The sequence below is a fragment of the Hemicordylus capensis genome, chromosome 5 (genome assembly GCF_027244095.1).
Source record: "Hemicordylus capensis ecotype Gifberg chromosome 5, rHemCap1.1.pri, whole genome shotgun sequence".
NCBI classification, from domain to species: domain Eukaryota; kingdom Metazoa; phylum Chordata; class Lepidosauria; order Squamata; family Cordylidae; genus Hemicordylus; species Hemicordylus capensis.
Window position 1 is genome coordinate 142,971,236 of NC_069661.1, and position 23,774 is coordinate 142,995,009.

Below are 23,774 nucleotides of genomic sequence, written 5' to 3' on the forward strand. Positions count from 1 at the left end.
CATTTTGGATCTCTTTTCCTAAGTAGTGAACCATAGTTTCTTCATCTTTAACTCTGCGCACATGTTCAGTAATGACAGGGTCAAAAAGAGCCAAAAATTCAACAAGCTTCAAGAAATTTCCATTGTTCTCACTGTACAATTTTTCAGTTGTACCACGAAATGCCATGTTTTGCATGCCAAGAAATCTGACCGCAGCAATCAAGCGTTCCAAGACTTGTCGCCAATATTGCTCTTCTTCCCTTATTTTCTGTTGGTTGATATTATCAATTGTTTTTCCTTTCTGTAAGCGCAATTCAAGTTCTCTCCACGCCTGGTAACTGTATAGATGGAGAGTACTCCTCTCATGTGCCGACAGAATTGCTCCAATGTTCTTCCAGTCTTTTGAACCTGGGTCTTGTAAAGCTGTTGCTCCACCATCTCTTTTGCTGCCTACAGCAAAAACAAAAAACCACATCTTTTGAGGTAGAATATATCAGCCAATGACGGCACATTTCTTCACCATTTGCCAGTTTCCTCTTGTAATAGACAGGAGAGAATTTTCTTTTTGGGGAGTCTTTTGGAAATTTATATGATACAATCTGCCATGGGCCATGCTGAACAATAAGCTGTCGCAAATTTTCACTGCAATAGTTAGGCCAGTTAGCAGGGTCACTGTAATCCAAGCTAGGCACAATACCAACGTGTTTTGTAGTAATTGCAGTACTCTCAGTTTCCTCAAAATCCTCGGTTTCCGCTGTGTGTTCCACTGGAATATCTCCAGACTGTGAGACTTTGTCCTCAGAAGTAATACCACTTGTAGTAAGACCAATACCACTTGTACTAGGAGTTTCCTCAGTGGTAGTTTCACCAATGGTACTGTCATCTTTTTGTTCTGTACTTGTTTTACAAAGGTATTTCCGGAAGAACACCTCTTGCTTGGCGTCTTCCTTGGCTCTTTCTGCCTTTCGTTTGCGGAACTGAGCTCCAGATGGTTTTTTCCTGTCAGCCATAATTCCCTTGGAAAATAACCATATTTAAGAATGCCCAAAAGCCTCTCCCCGCGGAGTCCCCGGGCCGCGCCACAGCCCGCGCGCCCGCCCGCGGCCAGGCCCCTGCTGCTGCACCTTCCCCCTCGCCCGCCGCCCCTGGCCCCAGGTGGCCTTGATGAGGCCCCCGCCGCCTCCTGGCCTGGCGCCGCCGCCTTCTTACCTCGTCGTCGTCCGACCAGCCCGCAGCTCCGCCAGCAGCCCAGCACCTCCGCTCGCGACTCTGGGCCAGGCACCAAGGAGGGAAACTGCGGTCTGCTGCTGCACCTGCGCGCGAGGCACGAGCAGCACAGCAGCAGCGCCTGCCTCGGCCTCCAGAGGGCGGGCCGCGGGTAAAGAGAAGTGGGCGGGCGCCAGCAGGCTGTGTGGCACGTGAAAGAAAAGGAGCAGCACCGGGCGGCGGCGGGGGGTGGGGGGGCGGCAGGCTGGCCAGCGCCCCCTGCATTTTGGCGCCCTAGGCAACTGCCTAGTTCGCCTTAATGGACGCGCCGGCACTGGGGGCAGCTGGAAGGGGAAACCGCTAATAGATTTCTGACTTCCCTTCCCCTGTAATGACATGCTGACCTGCCACCTTTACTTCCACTATTCCCCAAAACCACTGGAATAGCCATCCCACAGTCAGTGGACACACCCCCTGTCTCCCCATCCCCAGAAAAACCAAGACACATCTGAAACACCCAGGATCCAAAAACAACAGAAGCCAAAAAATATCACCAGGCCTATATAAAATGTAGAACAATGCACAGAGTGACGACAAAGTATGCACTGAACCAGAGATCTAAAGCTGACTGATTCTTCAGAGATCTAGGCAACTGACCAAGCTATACATGCTGCCAAATATGATAAAGAGATTCTCTCTTACACCTTATGTTTGAACATTCAGGGACTACTAGGTATTGGCCACAAGGGGTCAAATTCCTATGCTTGGAACATGTTAGCATCAAAATGAATGTAATTGCCAGCCAAATATCAGTCAATACTTCCACCATATAGATGTGGGGGTAGAGTGTGACCCCCCCCCATGTGCGTCATAGTGATTGTCAGTCAAATGGAGCTTTTCAGTTTGATATCAGGAGTTCAGGACTGTATGCCAATCTCATTTTTTCTTAGTTTCATGATTGACATTAGCATCCTTTCACCTCCTTAACAAGGAAGTGAAGGAACGGCAGTCATACATTAGGACTAGAAAGCATCTGCTAGGTGGGAGCCGTGTTCCCTCTAAGGCGTGTGCACATGCCTGTGCTCACAAGTTTTTTGATGTCCGCTCAGTTAATTTTCGATCCTGCTCAGGTTGAATCAGGAAGGCCTCATTCTGAATGCATGTGTGCACATGCTGCCTCTTAACTCTCACCCAGAACAAAACTCATTCCTCACAAAGATGGAAAAAAAATAGAGAGCACACTGAGTGGAAGCACTGAAAATAGCCCATAAAATTGTGCTGCTTGAGAAAAGATCCATTAAATTCTTGGACATTTGAACTACAGTCATTTCACCCTGGCAGCATCTGGCTTACAGCAAAAGCCTGATGTGGATAGTATCAATTAGTGAGTGTCTGCAACATCACCAATATACTCCCTCCCCACCACCATCCCAAAGCAGTTTTCCACCTGTAAACAAGTACCCATTTTTTAACTGCAAGATGAAGGTATAAACACAGGTAAGTGTTCATTACATGTGGTATTTTTAAAAAGATGGGCAGCCTGCCTGCAGCATGAAGAAAGTTGGCTTGACTTTCACTCAACTTGTCTGTTATGCAGAGTAAAAAGCTTGGAGAAAGCCTGGCTCACAACTCAGTTGAAGAAACTACTGTGACTTTTCTTTATATACTGTGTATCCCTGCTGGTACTATATCAGGCAGCAGCGATATAGGAAGATGCTGAAAGGCATCATCTCATACTGCACTAAGTTTTACCTAAAGTGTGCCATCAAGTCGATTTCGGCTCCTGGCGCCCACAGAGCCCTGTGGTTTTCTTTGGTAGATTAAAGGAGGGGCTTACCATTGCCATCTCCCGTGCAGTATGAGATGATGCCTTTCAGCATCTTCCTATATCGCTGCTGCCCAATATAGGTGTTTCCCATAGTCTGGGAAACATACCAGCAGGGATTCGAACTGGCAACCTTCTGCAACCTTCTGCTTGTTAGTCAAGCATTTCCCTGCTGCGCCACTTCTAACAGGTCTGAAATATCTCTAAGATGAAAGTCAACAGCCAAGTACACAATGTAAGGAGATTTTTTTAAAAAAACCCTGCAGCACCTTAACTAGCTAATTGCAACACAAATCGTTGCAGACAAGAGCCTATCTCATCAGTATGTAAAATGTCGATTGTTCAGTTTTTAGCCTTTAATAGTGACAAATCTTATAAATCTAAATGAAGAATTCATTTGAAGTAAACCTTCCACAATAGTTTTAATACAAATAGCATGTATAATTCCTTTGTATAAAGGATATGTCTAATGTCTAATGACTTTTACTGATTAGAAATAGCTTTTAACTTAATTCACCTCTCTAGCATGCCTTGTAATCTTGGAAGTCATACAACCATAGCAATTAGTTCAACTACATACCTACCACAATAGGATAAATGGTCAACATCAATCCTTTCTTTACCTCAGGGCTGCCCAACTCAAATGTCCTGGTGGGCTGGAACCATCCACAGCTTGGTGTGCAGGGGCCGAGGTCAATTATTAGCACGTTATTACATTAAAATAAAAAAATATGATTAGTTACTTGTGGATCTATTCCCCCTGTCAATGGACTCATTGTGTCAACCAAGGATAGTGGCCAGAGAAAAAGTCCTGTGCCTGCTCAATCAGTGGGGCCCCTGGAGTGCATGCCAGCCACAAACAAATGCAAAGTCCTCTCCTCTCCCTAAATTGTTGTTGCTTTCAGGCTGAAATCCTAGGCATGCCTCACTGGGCACACCATGGAGCATATTTCTGAGAAGGCATGCACAGGATGGCACTATAAGGCAGTTTCCAGCTCCTGTGTTGCTGCAGGATACCTGGGGGCCAGTAAAAAAAGTCCCTGCAGGCTGAATCCGGCCCCTGGGCCTTATGTTGTGCAGGCTCCTCTTTACCTTGTTATGGGCACTGCCAAATGTGCATTCCCCTGGACATAGTGGACATGTGAATGGGTTGGACCTGTGTTTTGAGTCCAGATGTGCACAATGCAAACAATGGAGTCAGAAAACTAGCCTAGGAAGTCAGACGGGAAACCATGACATTTTAAATGTGAGGAGCCAAAGTTCCCAGGATTCCCTAAAAGTCTGTCTCTTCTCGGCCCTTCTTAGACTTAGAAACTGGCCACTCATTGTGTTCTCTGTTTTGCTTCATTGCTGTGTTCTGACTTTGCATTCCTACCCTGCTCAGCAAGATTGTTAAGTTGTTTTTGCCCTGTATCCTCACCAGCCTGGGAACTGAAGTTGTCGGGCTTCTGTGTCCATATTTGTGATGACTATTGGCTAATAGAGAGGTTGTTGGATCTTGTCAATAATCAGCACGTTTTGGATAATCTTATCTTTGATTCGGTTCTCAGAGATTTTAGTTTTGAAAGTTATAAGATGTCCCGCCCCCCCACCAAACAACAACAACAACAACAGAACTCTCTATGGTGTGCTTAACCCAGAGCTTCACTCAGAGCTTCACCCATACTTAACATCCATACCTTCACTCTAACTTACAATCACACATATAACTTCCTTCTGACTTTTGGGGGTGCAAGATCTTGGGGTTGTACCCTAAGATGGCCCACCTTGCTGCCAGTTTCAGCACAGCTTTTGGTCACTTAGCTTCATCGCCTGCATGCCAGACAGGTATTTTAGGGAGTCATTGGTTCCTTCCTCCACTCTTGAGGAGTCTATTATGATTTCCCCCACCCTTTGTTTTTGAGTGTGCATGGAAGTGTGCACGTGTGGGTTCAGCTAGGAAAACAAAGTTAAAATCTATCTTGTAGACAGGAGGATAGAGGGGGCCCAGACCTCTCTTCCTTGATAGAGAGAGTAGCTGGTCCTCCCTAGCATTAAGAAGGGACCTCCATCAAGTAGTTTAGGTAAGAGAAATGTTGGGTAGACTCTTAAAGTCTCCTGCCTGCACTTCATTCGCCTAGCACCAGTAACTAGCTGCCAGGAGCTCCTGGTCAATTGGCATACCCTCTTCTTAAAGTCTCACTGAGATGCTAGAATTCAATTATTCTGTGTACTTTATTTACATGACCTTGTCTTGGGTAAAATTACAAAAAGGGAGACAAAACTATTGTTTTCCTCCTTTAAAAACAAAGTTGTTTCTTTCTGACTTTTCCTGTTATATGTACCCAAGGTGCCTGGCTTTCTGTGTCAAGTTAGTCTGAGTTTTTGCTTTGGAAGCATGAATGGGACCGATTCACTTTGTGCAAATTTCATCGGATTGGGCAGTGTCTGTTCCTTGTGGCCTTCCCTGGTTTATTTCCTTTGTTTTAGCCTTGTGTTAACATTTGTGTTTTTAGGTCTGTATTTCTGCACCGATTCACATTGGTCTCTATTCCAAGAGATCGTGTTCCTTCATTTTCCTGGTCTGTCTTTGGAGTTTTTCTCTGAGCACAGAACTTTGTTATTCGTGGTTCCGCATATCCACAGGGTGTCTCACCGTTTTCAGTATCTGTGGATATGAAAGGTTTAACAACATACATGTAGGAACGTATCTGAGGCTCCTAGAGCGCTGGAAGTGACTGTGGAGGTCACTTCCCCTCAGCATTTTGTCTTGAGGAGTCATTTTGTGACTCCTTTCTTAAAAAAAAAAAAAAAAGACCCCCCCCCCATTTTTTTGCCATTTCCTGGGCCCCTGTAAGTTATTTTGAGTTATTTTGTCCTTCCCTCTTGCACATTTTCCCTGCACTTCGGAACCTAACCCTCCTTTCCCTATAGCAATAATGCCTCATTACTTGCGATTCAATTCCTTGCGGTAGTAGGCAAAGAAAAGACCCCGGCCCCCCGAATAAAGAGGTTCTCTTGTATGTCATGTTGGTGCTCTCAGCTTCAGTTAGTCTGCTTTCTATTTGTTACTCCTTCCTCCCCTGCCTTCCCTCTTCCGCTTCCTTAGCTTATTGGGGAACTCACTGTTATAAGAATTTGTTTTCATTACTGATCACACCCCAGGTAAAGTTACAGGCAGGAAGGCTGGCTGACAGTCTTTCTCCCTTCACGAATGCAGCCATCTTCCTGAGTGAGTCCAGCTTTCGGAGATGGGTTTAACTCAACCTCAGCGCTGGAAGCCCAAATTGGACTGCCTTGTCTTAGGAACCTGAGTTCTCTCAGATTGGATTTAGTCAGGGTCGTAATGAGGGTGGGGCAGGCAGGGCATGTGCCCTGGGTGCCATTGCAGGGGGGCGCAAAGTGCCTGGCATGCCCCACCCCCACCTGGAGCGGCGTCCCCCCCCCAGCGAGCACTTGCCGCTTATTTCAGGCAGCGTCTGCCGCCTAAAAGCATCTATTCCCCTTTCTCTCCCCCCAGAGAGGGAGAGAAAGGAAGAATAGATGCTTTCAGGCAGGAAGCCCTGCTTGAAATGACACCCGAAGAGCTTGCTCATGGGATGGATGTGGACCAGCATATTTGGTACTGCATAGCAGTCTAGCTGTTCAGCTCTTGTCTCCTTTTATAACATGAAGGCCATTCCCTATGTTATAGCTCATGCCACTAGATTCTACGTCAGGGTTTATAAGGTTTGCTGAATTGTTTTGGTTTCTCTTCTCAGAGTGCATTTGTGCTTACCCCATGCCTTGAGATGGTGAATGAGTGATGCACTGCCAGATGCTTCAGGCTTTGAACAAACAGGTCAATTTATTTTGCAAACTGCAAGTCTATGCAAAAATCCTGGTTAAACAGGGACATTAGATTTTGAAAACTATTAATGCATCAGTAGACTACAAGAGAAGACTGCTCTGTGTGTGTATGGTTTTTGTTTTTGTGTTTTGTCTTTTTCTTTCTGAAGGAAGGCTATTCACACTTCAGGAGAATCTGCTTATTTTCATTACATTTGAACACTGATGGCTCTTGGAACATACAAATGTGAAGCAAAAAGTCGAAATTATGTACCCTCTCCTTCTGGACTAGGTCCTTTTTCTTTTAATTGTGGATAGAAATGAGAGGCAGGGAAATGGTGTCCCTTTTAGATTTGCTAAATGGGCAAGTTCAGTTTCTTTTTATACTTTACTGTATTGAACTTCATAGGGATTCAGTGGCATTGCATCTTACTTGGCCCCAAGAGAGTCTTCGTTTTGAAAGAAGCAATTGATAGCTCATTAGCACTGCTGCTCATACAAATGTTAAGATGAAGCTTTAAGAACAGCCCAGTGTTCTTCAGTGTAAGAACTGGAGGCTAGTGGTAGCCCTCATCAGCCCTAAGTATGGCTCCCTGACCCTGACTAATTATTCTTTGGGTCCAAGTGAAGCTTTGGCCAAAGACTAATACTCTGCACAGTTTCCCTGGTAACATTCAGAGGTGACCATTCCCTCTGGGTGTCCGATGTTTGGACAGGGGCGCAATTTCAGTGCTTGCCCTTGGCTCTATTTTCCCTAGATACACCTCTGGATTTAGTCTGTACTCAGTTACCTTTCTTCTGTGTTTTAAATGCCCTGTTTTGTTTCTAAAGCTCTCCTCAACATCAATTCAGGTATTTCATTTGGTTAACCCCTTCCTACCCTTGTTTCCCATTCCAGCTTCTTTAGGCTTAAAGTATTATACTCCTAATCCATGTCTAGTATACATTAAACCATTTAACGTATAAAAGCATAATCTCTAACATAGGTTAAGCGTTAGTGCCAGAACATGCATTTCCATCTTGCATGTTTTATGACATGTGGGAACATAGTACAAGTTTAGATGATTATATATGTGCAGGGCTACACTAACCACAGACCTGTTCAGGAACTTCCCCCAATTTCTCCAATATTTTAGGCTCCTCAGCCGGTGGGGGTGTAAATATTTCACATATCTGCAGCTTCAGTGTAAAATGAGATGGCTAGAGATTTTAGTCTCAGCTTTAGTAGTTATATTTTAAACAGCAAATTTTTAGCCCTTGTGATTGTGTATACAAGCTTGGAAATAACAAAAAACAGAGTAGGGTCTTGGCATCAATTCCAGCAGTACTGAGAGGGGCTGTAGCTCAGTGGGAAAGCACATGCTCTGTGTGCAAGAAGTTCCAGGTTCAACCTCTCACCTCTCCAGCTAGGAATGGGAAAGAGGCCATCCAAAACTCTGGAGAGTCACAGCCAGTCAGCAAAGACAATAATGACCCAGACGGACCCAGGGGCATATCTAGGGGTAGGGCAGGCAGGGCACGTGCCCTGGTTGCCACTTGAAGGGGGGCGCCATTTTGTAAAATTAATTCTTTTTTTAAAAATGGCTGCCAAAAATAAAATGGCCACCATGCATGCTCAAATGGCCTCTGTGAGGCCCTAGGTCTTGCCAGGCCTTGCAGAGGCCATTTGAGCATGCGCGGTGGCCATTTTGTTTTCAGTAGCCATTTTTTAAAAAAAGATTTTTAAAAATGGCCACTGCACATGCTCAAATGGTCCCTGCGAGGCCCTAGAGGCCAGTGGGGGAGGAGGAACCTTTGCAAACCCCCCAGCCTTTAGGAAGCCCCCCGAAGGGGCTACAGGTAAAAATAATAATATATAATATAAGTCACTGTACACATATTCAGATTTGCTGGTCAATGACCGAATAAACTTATATCTATTCAGATTGGCACTATGTACAGAGAATCAAGGCTTGTGAATACTGAGCTGATGCTTATGAGCTAGGATTGTATTCATTTGCTCTTACTTTGCTTCTTGTGATAAGTGAGTTAAATGTGATGTCTTGCTAATATGGCTATTAATGGTGAGTTTGTCTTTGAATCAGTGTGAAATCCTTAATATTAAGGCCCACTGGGAGTTTCTTGCTCTCTTTCTCTCATTTTAACTGTCTTTCTGAAAGACTAGAATATATTCCAAGCAGTGACACAGTTTACTCTGCATATCCTTTAATTATTTACAGAGTATCTGGGAAAAGTCAAATTCTCCATTTATATTTAAAACTTATGTAATGGTGATGCTACAATACATAGTAGAGAATTACACAGGCACTTCTGTTTAGTTTTCCAAGTACACCACCACATAGTATTTGGGTATTTGATGAGCCCCAGCATACTGAAATTTGTAGTTTTCCAGCATTTTTTGGTCTGGCTAAGTCCACTGCTAAAATAGTTTTTGAAAGATTAAAAGATTAACGAGCCTGACTTGTATTTTTCAGCTGATATTATGGTAAAGTTATCTGAAAGATGGGTGTCAGATGCTTGGACAGGGGGCGCAATTTCAGTGTTTGCCCTAGGCGCTATTTTCCCTAGATACACCTCTGGACGGACCAATAGTCTGACTTAGGATAAGGGAGCTTCCTACGCATGGTGCTCAAGTGCCCTTCCCATTTTTGTATCGCTTCCAGGGCAACCATTCTCTGCCTTTCCATGTGCCACCTATCTGCAATATATGACTTGCCCTCCTTCCAGGAAAAAAAAAAAAATCTAAGCATTGTAACTTCAGTTTCAAGTTGTTTTTAGCCTACTTTCCTTAAGGAAAGTACACTTATAATGAGATTACGCATCTCTCTCTCTCTCTCTGTGCAATGTCTGGACTGATTTGAATCAAATCTGGTAAAGTTGTAGGGACACATAGGGACACCTCAGTGGCATAGTTTATGATGATGTCACCCACCCCAATTCATGATAGTGGAGACGTGAATGTTTGAGGCACCCGTGGGCTAAATTGTGAACTGCCTCTCCAATTTGAACCAAAATTTGGAACCATTGTAGGCACACATAGGGACACCCCAACGGCATAGTTTGGGATTATGTAATCCTCCCCAATTCAAGGTGGCAGACATGTGAGCATCTGAGGCACAAGTGGGCTAACTTGTGAACTGTCTCACTGATTTGAAACAAATTTAGTACTATTGTAGGTACACATAGGGACACTTCAACAGCATAGTTTGTGATGATGTCATCCACCCCAATTCAATATGGTGGATGTGTGACTGCTTGAGGCGCAGGTGAGCAACCTTCTGAACCATCTAACTAATTTGAACCAAATTTGGTACAGTTATAGTAACACAGAGGGACACCTCAACAACATAGTTTGTAAATATGTAATGTACCCCATTCAAGATGGCGGACACAAGAATGTTTGAGGTGCTAGTGGGCTAATTTGTGAAGATGGTAATTATCAATTAAGATTATAGTGAAAGTAAGTAGTCAGATTAGTTTTTACCAGAACTTTTTTTGTTTTTAAACAGAACTTGTTTACCAGGCTTGTTTTGTAATGCTTCCAGTAAGTGCCAGAAATAATCTAAACAGAACGAGCCAGACTTTGCAACTCTGCAACAGAAACTTAAAGCAAGCAAACAGGACCCTTACCTTCCTACTGTCCTCATTTATCTGGGACAGCCACAATTTCAGAGCAAAACCACCACCCTTTAAAAATATGACTGCCTCTAACTTGTTCCTGAAGACTTGCAATTAATACCCACTTATATTAGATGATTTAAAAGAAATAATAAAAACTATCTGGGCTGGGCACAGAACATATACGTCTCTGGCTGGACCACCCACCACCACTGCCTTTTTCTCCCAACTCTCCTGCTGGCCCGCCTGGCTTTCTCCCCACTTACTGAAGTAAGTGGACATTCTCCATACAATAAGTATAAGCTCTTATTATGTAATGAAGCACAGGATCATAGTTAATGTACTCTTGCACCCCCATTTAAAACATGCCACAACTTTATTTGATGTTTGTCAGAAAGGTGTGGCTTGTTTTAAACCCAAGCACTTATGCCTGCCTCTTTATTACACCTGACAATGCTGTAGTAGTATTTTCACTTTCATTGAATTGACCACATCTATATAAAGTGCATACAGGATCCTTTTAAAAAGCAAGCAAACAATTGAAGAGGGAAAAAACAATAGAGATATTTATGTGTGTGGCAACTCCAACTAAACTGCAAAAACTGACAAACAGAGGCGCTCTTACTCCTGGACTTTTGGGCCAAAGTCCAGGGCCTCCACAGCCCCTGCCCCCCCCCACAATCCTCTTCAGTCTGTCCTGGGTGGTGTGGTCTCCTGGTCGAGCATGATAATGCTTAATTTGCAGGAGAGGGTGTGGCTCCAAAGGCCTTTAGGTCCAGGCTCCAACATTACCTAGGTGCACCTCTACCAAGGAAATTCAATGATGTTCATACCATGGTGGTATGAGACCTGATGTCCAGTCTGATATTTTACTGGTCTACAAAATCATAACCACGGAAACACAATTTGGCTAGGTCCTCCATGCTCCAATCCAATTCCTCTGTAGACTGATGGAAACAGCAAAAGCTCGGGCATTTGGTAACATAGGCCTCTGAGTACTACCTCTCATTAACTGTGCTGATTGTAGTAGTTTCCTGCTGAGGTAACAGCACTCATTATATGTTCAGAGGCACATGTTACCAAATTCTTCTTTAATCTTGCTGTAACACTAATTCCTAAGCCAATAAAGTATCTCAGATTCCTTCCATTATTACTGTCAGGCCTGCCTGGTTAGATCTATTATTGCCTGTGGAAAGTGAAGTTCTGCTGGGCTTTTGCAGTTGAAGGAACAGATACATTTTTGTGCTATGTTTATTTATTTATTTATTTATTTATTTACACAGTCAGACAGGTGTTATTGGCTGGTTTGTTTTATCCAGACATCGAGTCCTTCCCAAGGACCTGGGATGGCTGAATTTTATTATCAATGTTGTTGCTGTTATTATAGATATCGTTACAGAATATAGGCTGTTCCCAGTAAAGTTGCTTCTTGTAATAGGCTGGTGGTGATTTCTGTGGCCTTTATGGTGTTGAGGTGCTCTTCAAGTTGTTTTGGAAATGCACCTAGGGCGCCAATTACCACTGGGATTATTTTGGTCTTTTTCTGCCACAGCCTTTCAATTTCAATTTGTAGATCTTTGTATTTTGTGATTTTTTTCTATTTCTTTTTCTTCTATTCTGCTATCCCCTGGTATTGCCATGTCGATTATTTTGACCTGTTTTTCTTTCTTCTCGACTACAGTAATATCTGGTGTATTGTGTGGCAGATGTTTGTCTGTTTGTAGTCGGAAGTCCCATAATATTTTTACATCTTCATTTTCTACCACTTTTTCAATTTTATGGTCCCACCAATCTTTGGCTACAGGTAGCTTGTATTTTTTGCAGATGTTCCAGTGTATCATCCCTGCTACCTTGTCATGCCTTTGTTTGTAGTCAGTCTGTGCGATCTTTTGACAACAGCTGATTAGGTGGTCCACTGTTTCATCTGATTCTTTACAAAGGCAGCACTTGATGTTTGTGGTTGATTTTTCTACTTTTGCTCTTATTGCATTTGTTCTTAGTGCCTGTTCTTGTGCAGCCAGTATTAAACCCTCTGTTTCTTTCCTCAAGTTGCCATTCTTAAGCCATTGCCAGGTCTTGGTGATGTCTGATTTTCCACTTATATTGTGCAAATATTGACCATGCAGGGGCTTCTTTTTCTATTTTTCTGCTCGGTTCTTGACTTGTTCTTTTTTGTAGGCCTGCTTTGTTTCATTGGTGTCTAATAGTTTCTTGTTATTGACCATTTGAAGTGCATCTTCTTCACTGTCCTTGATATATTCTTCAAGGCCTCTTTTCTCCTCCTCTACTGTTTGATGGACTTGCAGCATTCCTCTTCCACCTGAGCTGCGAGGGAGGTATAGCCTATCGACATCACTGCGGGGGTGCAGAGCATGATTGATGGTCATTATTTTCCTGGTCTTACGATCTAGCGTTTCTAGCTCTGCCTGGGTCCAGTCTATTATTCCTGCACTGTATCTGATAACAGGTATAGCCCAGGTGTTTATGGCTTGTATGGTGTTCCCACCATTGAGTTTGGACTTTAAGATTTTTCTAACTCTCCTGATGTATTCACTTCCCATTTTTCTTTTAACTTCAGTGTGTGCAATGTTATCAGCCTGGAGAAAGCCAAGTATTTGTAAGGTTCTTTCTCTTCCAGGTTCTTGTTGTTGCTTCCATTGGGCAGTTCGAGTACTTCTGTTTTTCTTATTTCCCCTCTGTTCATTATTAATGCAGCACACTTGTCTAGTCCAAACTCCATTGCTATATCACTACTGAATATACGGACAGTGTTTAGCAGTGATTCGATTTCTGACTGGGACTTTCCATACAACTTCAGATCGTCCATGTACAGCAGATGGTTGATTTTACTTGATGTTTTAGATGTTTGGTATCCAAGGCCTGTTTTGTTTAGTATTTGTGAAAGTGGGGTCATAGTGATTACATACAACAGAGGGGATAGTGAGTCCTCTTGAAAAATACCTCTTCTAATGCTAACCTGTCCAAGTGTCTCGCCATTGATTGTTAACTGTGTACTCCACATGCTCATTGCTTTTTTAAATAAATATCTGAATGTTTTTGCGGACACCAGTTGTTTCTAAACATTTTAATATCCATGTGTGAGGCAATGAATTGAAGGCTTTCTTGTAGTAGTAGTAGTTGTTATTATTATTATTTATTATTTATTCGATTTCTATACCACCCTTCCAAAAATGGCTCAGGGCCAGTATTTTTAATGTGCTTTAGTATTTTTAGTTTTGTGAATTTTTTTTTACATTTTACATTTGTCAACCACTTTGGATAAAAATGAAAATCAAATGAGAAAGAAACAAGGCCAAATGTTTTTCAGCCTTTTCAAAATCTAATTCTCTTTTCATATTGCCAGACAATCCTCTATTATGTTGAGGGGGAAGGATGGTCTGGAAGAAATGTACAGCTCTCCTGCAAGTCCAGTGTCTTTATGTGTAGATTCAACATGAAGAGGCCACATTCCAACATATACTAAAGAGTGCTTGACTCCATTGAAATCAATAGGCTTAAGAGCATTCTACACTGGACTGCAGCCACCAGAGTCTATGAGATTATTCCCAGAATATGTGATTTGCAACCAGAAGAGAGAAATTTGGATAAAGACCCAGAAAACAGATTACTGCTCATAATCAAATCCTATAATTGAGTCAATTTTTGATAGAACATTGCTTTTCTCCCAATCTATAAAAGAGAGCTCAGGGAAGGAACAAATCTCTCAAGTATTTTGTCTTTTGTTTATAATCTCAGCAGGTAGCCGGTTGCTTTGCTCTTAATGTTATTATACAATGTTAACATTATGGACACAGCGGTAGGCTTCTTAGTTTAAACACACATCATTTGCAATCACAGGGGAAACAAACACAGGGTTATAATAGTGCTAGGGAGGGGGACTCAGTTCTAAATGTTCTATAGTGCTTTACCCGGGCATAATGTTTTCATTATGTGGTCTGAGTAATTTCTTAGCATAATCTTGACATGGAGTTGCAATTAAGAACTACTATTCACACATTTTTTAAAATAAAAACTTGGTTTTAACTTTCAAATATTGGTCTCCTCAAAGCATTCTTTATTACTTGAACATAAAAAAATTTCTGTAATTTAATGATGTAATTTTATAGAACTATACATTTTAACAAAATTATAAAAAGAAACTTGCTTTCATTGTTGCTATTATCAACATTACAGTTTGGCTGACATCCAGAGCAATGCACCAGGAAAATGCATTCATGCTGCAGAGAGAGTTCCCCACTACCTGCTGTGCCTGTATACACAGCACCAGGCAGGGACAATTCTCAATACAAAGTATATTGGGTTGCACCTTATCAGATGTTTTTATAACAAAGACTGACATCCAGAATGATGCATTGTGGACATGCCAGAAAGATGCACCTGCATCACAGAGAGTGCTCTTGGCTGTACAATGTTAGGCATGCAGCAGGGCAGATGAGACAAATTGTTATTTCTACTGCCTCTGGAAGTACCCTGTGTCACCCAAAAATAAGTCCCTGAGGGCTGCCCAGTCCTCAGATACATATTTTCAGGTGAGACAGAGCACTTCCAGAGGCAGCACAATTTGTCAAAAATTGTACCCCTCCTCCTGCCCCAGCTGCATGCCCAACACTGTGAAGTAGCAAAGCTTTCTGAGGGGCAGATGCATCTTTCTGGCATGCCCACAATGAGCCACTCTGGATGTCAGCCTTTATTTTTAAAACATCTAATTGGAGTAGTGCACTGAAAAGGTAGGTATAAAAATTTTAAATAAGACATTTAAAAGATGCTTTGTATAATAAAGCTGGGAGTTGTTGGGATATACACGTGCAGCAGAGCTAGGAGACCCTGCAATCAGGTAGGCACTACTAGGCTAGATGGGCCAATGCAGCATTCTAGATATTTGTATTATAAAGGTTCTCTACTGGGATTTTTTGGCTCATAACTATATGGGAGCCAAAACCCCAATGCTCCTTTTGGCAGCAGGCAGCAACCTCACTGCCCCCGGAGGGCCTGGAATGACATTACATAATGATGCAGCATCATTCTGAGGGGGCTTCTGAGAAAATGAAGACTACAATTTCCCCCCAGTACAGGGATGTAGTGACCAGACTACCCTCTATCTAAAGAGTTAACAGGAAGTGAACCCTTGTCTTGACTGACAGGCTGGTGAACTCCTGGGCGCAACCAATCAGTACACCAGGTGGGTAGGACCTAGAGAGCTGTTGCTGGGAATTCTGGGAACAAGAAAGGAAGTTCTCTGCGGGAGGAGCAGGAGCGAGGGGAACATGTGGCAACAGGTAGCCTGTTTTTTTGCTGCAACAGGATGACAGGATGCAACAGGATGGAAGATAGAACTGCAGGGGAATGATTCTCGTCAGGAGTTTGGTGAGTTCAAGGATAGGAAGCCTGGGCTTTGGCTTCAGGAAGATTAATCTAGGGGAAAGTTTGTTTAATCAGACTTTGCGTTAGAAACGTATATTTATTTGTGTGTGTGCTTTGTGTTTCCTAAATATCTGTTATTTGCACCTAAGTAACTATATTTGAAAGTGTTCTGCCCCAGCATCATTCGGGGTGCTTTTAAAGTATTATTTTAAACAACTAGGTATTTTGAAGTGTATCTAAAAGCCTCAGATGGAACTAGTCTGTAGTAATTGAATAAAAGTTTTTTTCTTTGTTCTTTACCTTTTTCAAACCTCCAAGGGTGGTTAATCAATAACTAAGGAGGAGGGTGGGGTTTCTTTGGTGCAGAAACATGTCTCAAAGACGGCTTGGCCAAATTAACAATTAACTCCACGTGCAGGTAGACGCACGGAAAGATCTTGCCTGCTGGATCACGGAAAGATCTTGCCTGCAGGAAAAGGCAAATAGGGATTGCTAGTCACCCCAAACCCCGTTGGGAAAGTCTTCCTAAAGCGGTGACTTGGTGGCTGCGAGATTTACCCTACCAGAGTTTTTTTCCTTAGCTTTCTGCATTTGGAAAGTTATAAATTTTTAAGCCAGCCAGTCTGCTTCTCAAGCAGAGAAAAGAGATGACTCAGCGCTAGAGTCTTTCCTTGTGATGCAGAGCTGACTCAGACTGGTCAGTGAGTTAAGCATTAACTGGCTGAGTCAGGAAGGAGAGGAAAATTCCTTCCAGCCTACAATAATTTGCTACGGGGTGGTGGGGGGTCACACCAGTCCGTCACATTACCACTGATAACTAAGATGAGCTTCAATGACTTTAATGTTAAAGGTAAATGGAAGAGAACTTTGATTAATTTAACTTAAAGGTACCTGTAAGCGCTTGGATTAATTTAAAATGTACCACTCGCTGCCCACCAGCACTGCCCTCTCACTATCTTAATTTTTTTTTTTTAAGGCCAGAACATTCTCAATAAAACAGGCTTGTTAGGGGTGTTCTGTTATGAGCTTGGAACACTCGAAATGGCTCATTCTGAGCTCAGAACATTCCGACTCAGGCAAGGCACACTCTATGGGTCCTGCACATTCCTAGGGCCCATAGAGTGTGTCTTGCCTGAGCCCCCTCCCCAAATATTGGAGCCACCACTGTAAAGAGATGCCTTGGCTTCTCTTGTGTAGGGGAAACTATATGAACTAGCCCCAAGACTACATGTATTATGGAAGATCCCAGATCTAGGCTCTTAATTCAAACCTAAAATAGTCTGTCTAAAAAATCAGCAAAGGAATACCATTTTCTATTATGTCCTGTGGGGGTGGGTATGTATGTATATGTGTGTGTGTGTGTGTGTGTGTGTGTGTGTGTGTGTGTATATATATATATATATATATATATATATATATATATATATATATGCAAGCTACAACAAAGCAAAAAAAATGTAGCAGCAAATTGGGCAGAGAGGCAATGAAATAGGTACCTAACTCTAACATCTTCTGGCTTTTATATCAACAGGTCACAGTTTCCTAGGAAACAAGAAATTACCCATGAACATTTCATCCTAGATTGAATTGGGGAAATGGTGCATGTTTAATTGATTATAGTTATTAGGTTGACAACAGCGTTCCTAGAATCTGAAATTTTAAGGTGGTTTTGGAACACAGGCTATGCTCATTCACAATATATTAGCTCCAGGTATATGAAAGAGCTAGTTATTCTATACCATGTTATTTAAAGTGCGTATTACTATTTCATTATTTGGCAATACATTTAACTGCCTTTCTACCAAAAGGCAATCACAGTGGTTCCAGCAATATTTAACAAAACAAAACCAAATCCAAATGCAGTTGGGGCGGTGGGGGTGGGGGTGGGTAAAGCATCAACCACATACATTAAAATGTAGCAGCTAATTTTAAATTTTACAAATCCACAATTCAAACTAGTTAACAGTCAGATGAAATGTTAAAAGTTTCCCACCTGCTGGCAAAACTTTAACAGAGAAGAAGCTTGGTGGGTTTCTAAGTGGAGGCACTTACAAAGCCATGGAGTTCCCACTGAGCAGATCCCTCTTCAGAAAGCACCAGATGTATATTATACAAAAAGAGCATAGGACTGGTTGGCTTGCATGATGGTACTTCGCTGGCTTAAGTGCTGGTACCACCCAAGATGATGCCAGGATGTCACTGACCACATGCCTGATGTATTGGCATCAGGGTGTGTGGCCAGCATCAGGGCACAAGTGCTACCCCTTAAAGACCAGATCAACTAGTCACCAGCCGGAGAAAAGGTCCACCAGCAACCAGCTCTACCAGCTCCCGGAGGCCAGGTCTACCCAACCAAAAACTGACAAGTAATCCTGACTGCCTTTGCTCCAGTGATATGCAAGAAAGTACTGGAGTAAAGGGGACCAAGTCTATTTTCAGCTTTCTTTTAGGCAAACAGGTAGACCTGCCAGCTGGTGGGTCCCTTCTCCAGATGGTGACTGGTTGATCTGTCTTGGCATCAGGTGACCTGGCCAGCATCAGGAAAAAGCACTGCTTATTGGACTGAGAGAGCATTGACAGTAGCAGGAACTGGTGAGCGGTAAGACAGGTGAAGTAACTACCCTGGGTGGTGGTGGGTTGGTCACCACCTTAGGGTGCAGGTGCCGCCTGAGGCCACTGACTTACCTTGCTTCATTGATGAGTCACCCATGGTAAATCTCCTACTCCTACTGATCTTATGGTTAAGAAAGGCTCAAAGGGTAGATAACATTCTAGAAAGGTTTTTTAAAGAAGAATGTAGGACATGTATCCTTAGCCCTATCCCTCACATCTGAAGAAGTTACTTGGAAATTTGGGGGTTTCCAACATTTTATGAGACATGAGGCAACATGAAATTTCAACATTTTGGTAATACATGTTATGTTTCTGTCTTTTTTGGGGGGACTGATTGGTGCTGTCCTCTTTTTTCCATGTGGGTAACAGAAGGCACTACATGTATTAACAATTTGGCAAAATTATTAATTATAAGCAGTACTTACAATTGCATGACCAGATACAAGTGGTTTGGACTCTCATAGATGTCTTCCAGGGCAACAATATTTTCATGCTTGATCCTGAAGATAAGTTAAAAAAAAGTAATATCACAAGGTAAGTTAAGCATCCAATGAAAATCTGTTCATTTAACAAGACCCACTTTTACATAAACCATCGAAGGATTTTTACTTTTAAAAACACAGTCAATATCTTTAAAAAATAAAATAAAATAAAAGCCAGCATGGTATAGTGCTGGACTAGGACCGGGGAGACCCGAGTTCAAATCCCCATTCAGCCATGATACTTGCTGGGTGACTCTGGGCCAGTCACTTCTCTCTCAGAAACCTAATGTGTACACCGCTCTCTCAGAAACCTAATGTAGTACACCGCTCTGGGCTCCTTGGAGGAAGAGCGGGATATAAAATGTAAATAAATTCAATAAAATAAAATAAAATAAAATTAAATAAATAAATAAATAAAACTAATAAAATCAATGAATAGAAATTATATCCAGGGCCCTTAACAGTTTGGGCCCTGGATACCTGAAGGAAAAGCTGCCCATCCAACATGGTTGTCAGAGGGACTTTGCTCTGCATACCAACACTGAGAGAGGCTAAACTGCTGTGCACAGGGGACAGGGTCTTCTCTGTGGTTGCTCCCTGGCTCTGGAATGCTCTCCCAGTGAATGCCAGCTCTTTGACATCTGTGCTGCTTTTAAAAAACAACTAAACACCTTTTTATTATCTAGGCTTATACCCCTTAGAGGCTGCCAGATTTCTGAGCAATCCTACTTTTGTTTGTCTTGTTTATGTTTATTGATCTTTGGTGTTTTATGGTTTTTATTGTTTTAACATCTTAATCATAATGTTTTAAATGTATCTTAATTTTTGTAAACTGCCCTAGGATACATTTTATGAAAGGTGATATAGAAAGTGAACTATAAACAAACAAACAAACAAACAAACAAACAAACAAACAAACAAACAAATATTGAATAAATCTAGTTCTGTTTTCACTTCTAAATGTGTTATGATAAGGTGCATTTAGCCTCTTTGGACATGTGTCTACTCAATATGGTAGCCAGCAAATTCAACCTGTGTGACACATCACACTGAGCAGAACTACATCTGGAGGTGATTCAGCTTTGGCTGTAAGATTGTTACTTTCATCACCTGAGCATCTCATAAGCACAATCCTGCTCTGACTCCCTTTCATAGTCCATGTTCTAAGTGCAAGGCTCCAAAGTTTAGCTACTCATTAACAAGGTGCTTTTTCAAGCACCAAAGAAGATAAAATAGGTATGTTCGAGGCAAAGTGAATCATACTGTCAGTAAGAAGGTTAAGTATGTTCTTAGCTATCTCCCACTAAAATCCATTGGGCTTAAAGTATTTTACTTTGGTTGGTTAGTACTCAGCACACCCAAAGTGTGCATGAGTGCATATAATCCACATCTGCACACTGTGGAAAATCTTTGCTACCAGAATTAATGGCAGACAATAGTATAACAGCAGGGGCGTAGCAAGGTTGGAGTGGGCACTTGGACAAGAAGTGAAGCTAGGCCCTTGGACCTCCCACCCCACCCCAGGCCCCCTGCCACATTCTTCTTCACCCTTTGTCTTTGTTTCATAAGAACAGTTAGGACATGGTGTGTGTGTGGGGGGGGGGGACCACAACATTATCAGCATGCCCTTTTCTCACTCTTATTAAGGATGTGCAAAACGATTTGGGAATGAAATTATTTGTATTCAAATCTGGCTGATTTGGGCAATTTGTAGACAAAACAAATCACCCCTGTGCTCAACTGCCCAGATTCGGGTACAAAACAAATCACCCCAGATTTGGAACCAAAAAATTCAGAGATTTGGACCTCCATTTTGTAGCCCAAGTGGGTTTGGTGGTAGTGCCCAATGGGTGGAAGCTACCACCCAAATATAAAAGAAATTGGGCAAAGGGGTGATTTTTAAAGATTTTTAAGCTTTTTCCCATAGGAAATAATGGGGGTTTCAGCAGCCTTAAAGCATCACATGGGGGGCACTAGGGTGGCCTAGAGCAGGTTATAGTGGGTGGTAGTGCCTAATTCATGCAAGGAAGCTACCACCCATATTTCAAAGAAATTGGGCAAAGGGGTAATTTTTAAAAGATTTTTGAAGTTAACGCGTCTTTAAGCTTTTTCTCATAGGGAATAATGGGGATTTCATCATCCTTAGTTATAACTCCCCGGGTGGGGCACTAGGGTGGCCCAGAGCAGGTTGTGGTGGGTGGTAGTGCCCAATGGGTACAAGGAAGCTACCACCCAGATTTCAAAGGAATTGGGCAAGTGGATATTTTAATTATTTTAAAAAGTTGGCATGTCTTTGTGGCAGATTTGGGGGAGAACAGGGTTTTTGGGGGCAGAAGAGTGGGTCAGGAAGTAGTGCCCCAATGGGTGTCTGCTACCACCCAGATTTCAAAAAAATTGGTGAAAGGGGTGATTTTTAAATTTTTTTTCTGAACTTTGCACATTTTTAAGCTTTCCCCCTTAGGGAATAATAAGGAATTTCAGCAGCCCCATAACTCCACTTGGGGGGCACCAGGATAGCTCAGAGCAGGTTGTGGTGTAGTGCACATAGGGTGCCAACCACCCACAGAACAACAAACCCATGGGGCACTGGGTTTTGTTGTTTTCAATGTCTGAGGTGTTCCTCTTCCTACTAGAAAATCTACTCTCAGATTCAGACCCAAAACAAATAAGAGGTGATTCGATTCAGGTACAAATCAAATAGAAAAAAATAGATTTGTGCACATCCCTAACTCCTATATCACACACTCCCCATGCAGCAGGCTCCCCATGTTTCTCAGGGCCCAAGGACTTTTGTCCCATCTTCCTTAACTTTAGCTGTGCCTCCATATAACAGATTTCCAAAGTAGATTAGAAACATGCAACAAAGACAGGAATGTCAACAGTTTTGTCAGTGTATGGGAAAGGGTGGAAGGAAAAGAGAACCCGCGTGGTATAGTGGTTAGAGTGCTGGACTAGGACCGGGGAGACCCGAGTTCAAATCCCCATTCAGCCATGATACTTGCTGGATGACTCTGGGCCAGTCACTTCTCTCTCAGCCTAACCTATTTCACAGGGTTTTTGTGAGGATAAACTTAATTATGTAGTACATTACTCTGGGCTCCTTGGAGGAAGAGTGGGATATAAAATGTTTTTTTTTTTTAAATGGTGTATTAGAATCCTGTGCTGATAAAATTATATTTCTAGTATCTGGAATAGGTCAGTGTCAGAGACAGGAAACTGAGTTGTAGGGGAATACTAATTACAGGAGAACCACATTAATTGCAGACCCAGCATCCACGGTTTCGTGTATCTGCGGTCGGGTAATTGCCACCCAACCTGTATACACGAAAAAATCGGGCACTGAAAAGGTTAAGACTCGCATGTCTGTGGGTCGGGGAGGGTCGGAAATGACCTCCAAGATATTTTCTGTCTGCCATTTTAACTAAGGGAGCCATTTTCTTCCATAGTAAAAGCTGTTGTTACCAGCTTTGGCTGAGATGTGTGCAATCAATGTCAGCCTAGAAAACCTTATGGGACTGAAACTACCTATTGCATCCAGGGCAGGTTATTTTATTTTATTTTATTTTATTTTATTTTATTTTATTTTATTTTATTTTATTTTATTTTATTTATCTATCTATCAAATTTATATACTGCCCAAACTTTGTCTCTGGGCGGTTAACATAAAACAACTAAAACACATATAAAAAGTTAAAACAATTCAACAATTTAAAACCAATCACAAAATTAAAACCAACAAATTTTTAAAAGCTGAGAAAGCTTGGTTGAAAAGATAGGTTTTCAGATGTTTTTTAAAAATTGCAAGAGATGGGGAGGGCCGTATCTTAGTAGGGAGAGCATTCCACAATCTTGGGGCAGCAACCGAGAAGGCCTGTCTCTGTTATAGCCACCAGACGAGTTGGCAGTAACTGGAGACGGACCTCCTCAAATGACCTTAATGGGCGGTAGGGCTCATAGTGAAGAAGACGCTCTCTTAAATACCCAGGGCCTAAGGTGTTTAGGGCTTTATAAGTTATAACTAGCACTTTGTATTTTGCCCAGAAACCTATTGGCAACCAGTACAGCTCCATCAGCAAAGGAGTAATGTGGTCTCTCCAAGAAGACCCAGAGACCAACCTGGCTGCCGCATTCTGAACCAACTTAAGTTTTCAGACTACGTACAAAGGCAGCCCCACGTAGAGCACATTACAGAAGTCAAGTCTGGAGGTTACCAACACCACTGTTTTGAGGTCATTGATCTCGGGAATAGTGGAGTGCATCGGTCCGGATCCGTCTGGACCAGCAAGGGGGGTGGTTACCTTTAAGGGCGGGGGGTAGAACTTACCCCTCCCGCCACTCTTCCCCCTCCGGCGCTGCTTTTAATATCCAAGTTTTCGGGGCGGCAGAGTGCTTCCCTGCCGCCCCGGCCCCCGTCGTTGCCCGGAAGTAGCTTACAAAGCAACACGCATGCGCATGTCCCGGCGCGCGCGCGCCTGGCGCCGCCGTCCGCGCGCATGCCGCATACGTGACAACAATCTCCAGTCAACACCTTCTGGAATCTGTCCAAGAGGTAGGAGCAGAACCACTGTAAAACAGTGCCTCCCACCCCCAACACCCTCAGACGTTCGAGAAGGATACTGTGGTCAATAGTATTAAAAGCCACCGACTGGTCCAAAAGGACCAACAGAGTAACTCTTCCTCTGTCAATTCCCAATTGGAGATCATCCATCAGGCCAACCAAGGCATTCTCCACCCCATAGCCCGGCTGAAACCCAGTTTGAAATGGGTCTAGATAATCAGTTTCCTCCAGGGCCACCTGGAGCTGAGAGGCCACCACCCTCTCAACTACCTTGCCCAGCCATGGGAGGTTGGAAACAGGCTTA

The 23,774-nt window shown here is 42.7% G+C and overlaps 1 protein-coding gene across 3 annotated transcripts in view; it reads right to left on the reverse strand.

Annotated features, from left to right (window-relative positions):
* The window catches only part of CAMK1D (calcium/calmodulin dependent protein kinase ID), a 322,158-nt gene that overhangs the window by 105,891 nt on the left and 192,493 nt on the right, over positions 1 to 23,774 (reverse strand). For all 3 annotated transcript variants that reach the window (XM_053253950.1, XM_053253951.1, XM_053253952.1), the window contains exon 3: positions 18,856 to 18,930. In XM_053253950.1, the coding sequence (XP_053109925.1) occupies positions 18,856 to 18,930 (75 nt within the window). The remainder of the gene's footprint in view (positions 1 to 18,855; positions 18,931 to 23,774) is intronic.